The sequence below is a fragment of the Tupaia chinensis genome, unplaced genomic scaffold (genome assembly GCF_000334495.1).
Source record: "Tupaia chinensis unplaced genomic scaffold, TupChi_1.0 Scaffold000426_1, whole genome shotgun sequence".
NCBI lineage: Eukaryota > Metazoa > Chordata > Mammalia > Scandentia > Tupaiidae > Tupaia > Tupaia belangeri.
The window spans coordinates 2,508,831-2,513,527 of NW_006159931.1; the positions used below are offsets into that span (position 1 = coordinate 2,508,831).

At 51.2% G+C, this 4,697-nt stretch overlaps 1 protein-coding gene across 1 annotated transcript in view; it reads left to right on the top strand.

The window, feature by feature from the left end:
- Positions 1-3,883: 3,883 nt before the first annotated feature.
- ZCCHC4 (zinc finger CCHC-type containing 4) overlaps positions 3,884-4,697 on the top strand; it is a gene marked incomplete in the record, with an annotated part of 41,137 nt that continues 40,323 nt past the window's right edge. Inside the window, 2 exon segments of the mRNA XM_027774378.1 lie at positions 3,884-4,032; positions 4,666-4,688. Of these exon segments, the coding sequence (XP_027630179.1) occupies positions 3,906-4,032; positions 4,666-4,688 (150 nt within the window).

The window sequence follows — 4,697 nt, forward strand, 5'->3', positions numbered from 1 at the left end:
CAGTTCACGGGACGGGGTGTCCCAGCCATAACAGGTAGGTTTTGATGTCCCCAAATCCGCATACATACAGCAACTAGGGTAGCCAGACAAGAAAACAGAGTGATATCCTTCTTCCTAAAAAGGGGGATCGAGCATCCCCAGGAATCCAAGCTTGTGAGAGCTGGGGGAAGCCATCAGGAGCACGGAGAGCGGATGGAAACAGGCAGAGAAAATAACGGAGGCTCGTGATGACGAGCACCAAAGAACCTGGAATGTGCCGCTGTCCTCGGCCCCAGCGGGAGCCCTCCAGTGGCAGTGGGGACCATGTCCCTCTGTTTCTTCCCACTTGTTTCTGTGATTTCATTTAATATTAAAAAGCAGCTTTTCCGTGGAAGCACGTTTGCCGGCCTGCCTGTTTGTACTTTTATTAGGGCTGCCAGAACAGAATCCCAGGAGGGGTTAAGGCAGCTGGATCCCACATGGAAATACGCTGCATGTCAGGGCCGGCAGGTGGCATGGTGGTTAAAGGCACATGACAGTTTGAGTCCTGGACCTGGTGGCTTGCTTTCCGCCCCCACCCCTTTTATCAAAGTGGAAAGTAATACGAATGATAATAAAGTTAAATAAAATAATTCTTTAAAACTTATCTAACTTTGTTATAAAAAGAAAAGAAAACACTGTGGGTGTGTGTGGGCATGCTCACCAGTCCCTAGGGGAGCATGGAGAAGGGACTGAGGTGCAGCCTTCCCCCGTAGGAGGTGCTGTCTCACTTTCCCCCTCTCCACTCCGTGTTCACTTGTCTCTAGCAAACGCATGCACCCTGTAGCAGAAACTAAAATGAGAACCACCACAAGAAATGCAAAGGAAGTGCCCTTCTTCCGCGATAGTCCTCTCGAGTTTGGGGTTTGGAATTCGGACCAGAGTTTGAGTCCTGGCCCTGCCCCTTTGTGGGTCCATGACCTTGGGTAGATCTTCGACCTCCCTGGCCAGCTCTTCACATGTAAAGTACACGAGCTGACGGTTACTTCAGAGGTTGGCACCACTGTGAACTGAGGATGCCTTGTGGAAAATGCAGTAAGAGTGCTATTTGTGAGGCCAGCAGAGGGCGCAATGGTTTTGTCACTGGACTCCCACATAGCCGTCCGCGGTTTTAATCCCGGACCCAGCGGCCTGAAACCCACGCTGGACCCCTGTGCATGCATACCCAAAATCCCAAGAGGAGGATGGAGGGGAAGGGGATGGTGGCATGGCCATTGCCCCCACTCCTGGGGATTGGAGAGGGTGACTTCTCGCTTTCTTTCTGTCCCTCTCTTCCTGGAGAGCACACGTACCCTATAGCAAAAATCTCTCTCTCTAAAATAAAAAATAGAAAGCTATTGTTGACAGTCCCCGTTTCCACCCGAGCGGTTACCTGTGCATATTCACGGCACTCTCGACTCGGGGCGAAGGTGGTGTACGTCTGTATTTACGGGTTCGCATGACTGCAGGAAGGGCGCTCGTGCCCATCAGATTTCTAGACTGGCTCTCTTCCTTGGAGCGCGGCGACAAAGTCAAAACGCAAAGCTATTTCAGAGTTGTCTTACGTGGCACATGTGGGGTTAATCTGGGACAGAGAGGAGAAGGCGCCTGAGGTCACTGGGAAGAGAACTCCCCGTTGTTCAGAATCCTGACACCTGGCTGGCAGTGCCCGCACTCCTGCAGGCTGCTTTATGGGCCGTTTAGGTCTGGGAGTCGCGAGCACGTGATTTCAAAAAGCAGCAGCTAATCTCTGTAAGCAGAGAGCTGTTTGTTTTTCCTTTGACTTCCTGAGCCCGGCCTGCTCCAGAACCTCCGGTTACACAATCCTCCCAGCAGTTAAGCCTCCAAAAAGGACCGAGGCTGCAGAAGTCATAGAAAAGAATCAGGTAACCTGCCTTCCCCAAGAGCCGGAAAGCCCTGCAAACATCTAGGTGGACCAGAGGGAAGGAACTGGTTTGACCAGATGCGTAAGGCCCACACCAGCCCTGAGTGAACAAGACTCCCTTTATCTCAGGGGCTTTGGGAACCATCCGGAACGCTGTTCCTCTGTTCAAAGGTTTGTTTTCAATTGCGGTCCTTAAAAGGTAATCAAGAACTGCATTTACACCAAAGGACTGGTTTAAACCAGGGGGACAGCAGCCCTGGCTGGACTCTGAGCACTTTAGATTTGGCTGCAGGAGCGGCCTAGTCTGTTGGTGAAGAGCTGGAGCTGCGTAATTCTCTGCCTCTCCAGCTCAAGGCTGTCCTATGGGGGCAGCCCCCCAACATGTCTGCAGAGCGAAGAGTACCTTTGGGTTTCGGTCTGCAGCTCAGGATGGGTTGTCACTGAGGTGGAGCAGCTGACCGCTGTTGGAGTCCTGGCTTGCCCTCTCACTTTCCCTTTCTCTTTCTGTGTCTCTCTCTGGTCCGATTTAAAAGATAATAATTAAAAATAACTGGTTGAGGATCACAGTCCAAACAGCAAACAGCCGTTGACTCTGACTGAGGAAATGAACTAGAATAGGATTTCGATAAAATTTGCACTAAATCCATATGTAATGAATGATAAGTGCTGGCTAGGTTGTGGTGAAAGAAAACCCTCCTGCACCGTTGGTGGGAATGTAAATTAGTACAGTCACTTTGGAAAACATAACAAGGCTTCTCGAAAACCTGCAAATAGAACTATCATATGACTCAGTAATCCCACTTCATGCTACTTACCCAAAGGATAGGAAAACACTCAGTCGGGAAGACACTTGCACATCTGTGTTCATTGCACCATTATTCACAATTGCAATGGCATGAATCAACCTAAGTGCCCAATGACCAATGGACTGGGTGAAAAAACTGCGGTACTTACACGCTATGGAGTCCTACTTAGCTGTTAGGAACAATAGACCCTGTCATTTGATTCACAGTGAGTGAATATAGAAGATTAATACTAAGCAAAGCAAGCCAGACTTTGAAAGACACACACTGTATATCCCCATTCGTTTGTACTAAATGGCTGTGGCAGGCATTGAAAGATCTAAAGACCCGATCGTAGGGGGGACCAGTGTAGATACCAGAGACTGTAAGGGATGAGACCAGATGGTAGACGGAGGACAGGAGGAGCAAAGGGAAGAAACGCTGGACACAAGAATGTACAGTTCTCCGTTGAAAACCTCATCCATGTGTATGTGTTACATGCATAGTTTGGAAAACCACATTGTATGCGCGACAGAGGTTGCAAGATGGAATGTAAACAAAACAAAACACAAACTGAAAATAAGGGTCGAGAGAGTAACATGAGCATGGTGACTCACTCACAGGACGTACTGGCTGCCAGGTGTCTGATTCCTGGTTTAGGAACATTTCCTTTGTGTTATACTGACATTTACGATATTTAAAGAAATCTTCCGAATAAAAACGATCTGGAGGGTCAAAAACACGCCAGCCCTCGGGATTTTAAGTAGACAATCTGTCGTTGGCAGACAGAGACAGCGCCCCCCTGCCCCCGACGCCTCCGCTGTGCGAATGCCCATGCAAGTACAGGGACCATGACTTTGAAAAACATGGGTCTTCCCAGCAAGCGCAGCTATCTCAGCGATTCTCTCAGCACTTTGTCAGCTGCTCCTGCTGCTGCTGCTTTGCATCTCCAAAGTGACCAAACTGCTCGGAAGCCTCATCTCTTTTGGTTTTCTCCTGTGAGGGGAGAATGTCTGCCCAGTCCAGAGGCAGAAACAGGCGAACCCAAGTCAGAACCCATGTGAAGCCGCCGAGCCCCACCGCTAGGGGCCGCTGAAGGGCTGCCGGGGCGTGGCCTCTGCCGCTGCGGCCGCAGGTCCTCCGAGGCGCGCGGGGGCGCTGTGGTTCGCTTTGGGGGTCGCTCGGTGCTCTTTCCTGGCCTGCTTGGTCGGGGCTGAGGCTTTCGGGAAGGCGGCGGGAAGATGGCGGCCCCCAGGGAACAACATGAAACCCCCAAGGCGGAGGGGATCGCGGGGCGCTCGAGGAGCTCGGGAGTGGAGGTGGCGTGTCCCTCCGATCCCGCCGCCCCGGCCCCGCTGTGCCCGCACGGTGGGTTGGCATCTGCGCCCGGCCTGGCCGTGGGGCGCCGGCGGCGTGGATTGGCTTCTGGGGCCCCCGGATTTTTCGTTTCTCTCCCCGCTGTGTGTGATGCGCTTCGTCTGGACGAAGTGCTTTTCTCCTTATTGGGGAGCCCCCGGACGCCCCCGCCGCTGTGGGTTCGGCTCCAGGCCCTTCCTTCACTTTGAGGCGGGGGCGATCGGGTGCTCGGGGTCGGAGGCGCGGGATGGACTGATTCCCGTTAACAGGGATCTGATGTCATTTTTGATGTGCTGTTTTCGCTCTAAACAAGTGACGGAGAGCGATGAAATGAATTCTCGCCTGGAAGCGACACACAGTTTTTCTCTAACTTGTGGACAGAGGTGTAGTCCTGTCTGAAAACTGAGGTCTTATACTGACAATAGCATGCTATTTCTGCAGACACCAGTTTACAAACATTACCTCTGTTAAGTAGTTGGTACCTGAATGTTGTCACTGAGCGGGGAAAAGTTTATTAAACAGAGTGGTGGGTTTAATTGTAATACATCATGCATAAAGCCAGATTTATTTAGGGGCGGTGAAAAACTAAGAACTTGTTATAGATGACTGCTGTTTGAATATTTCCGTTTTCTATTCTGGATCTAGGACCCACTCTTCTGTTTGTAAAGGTGAGACAA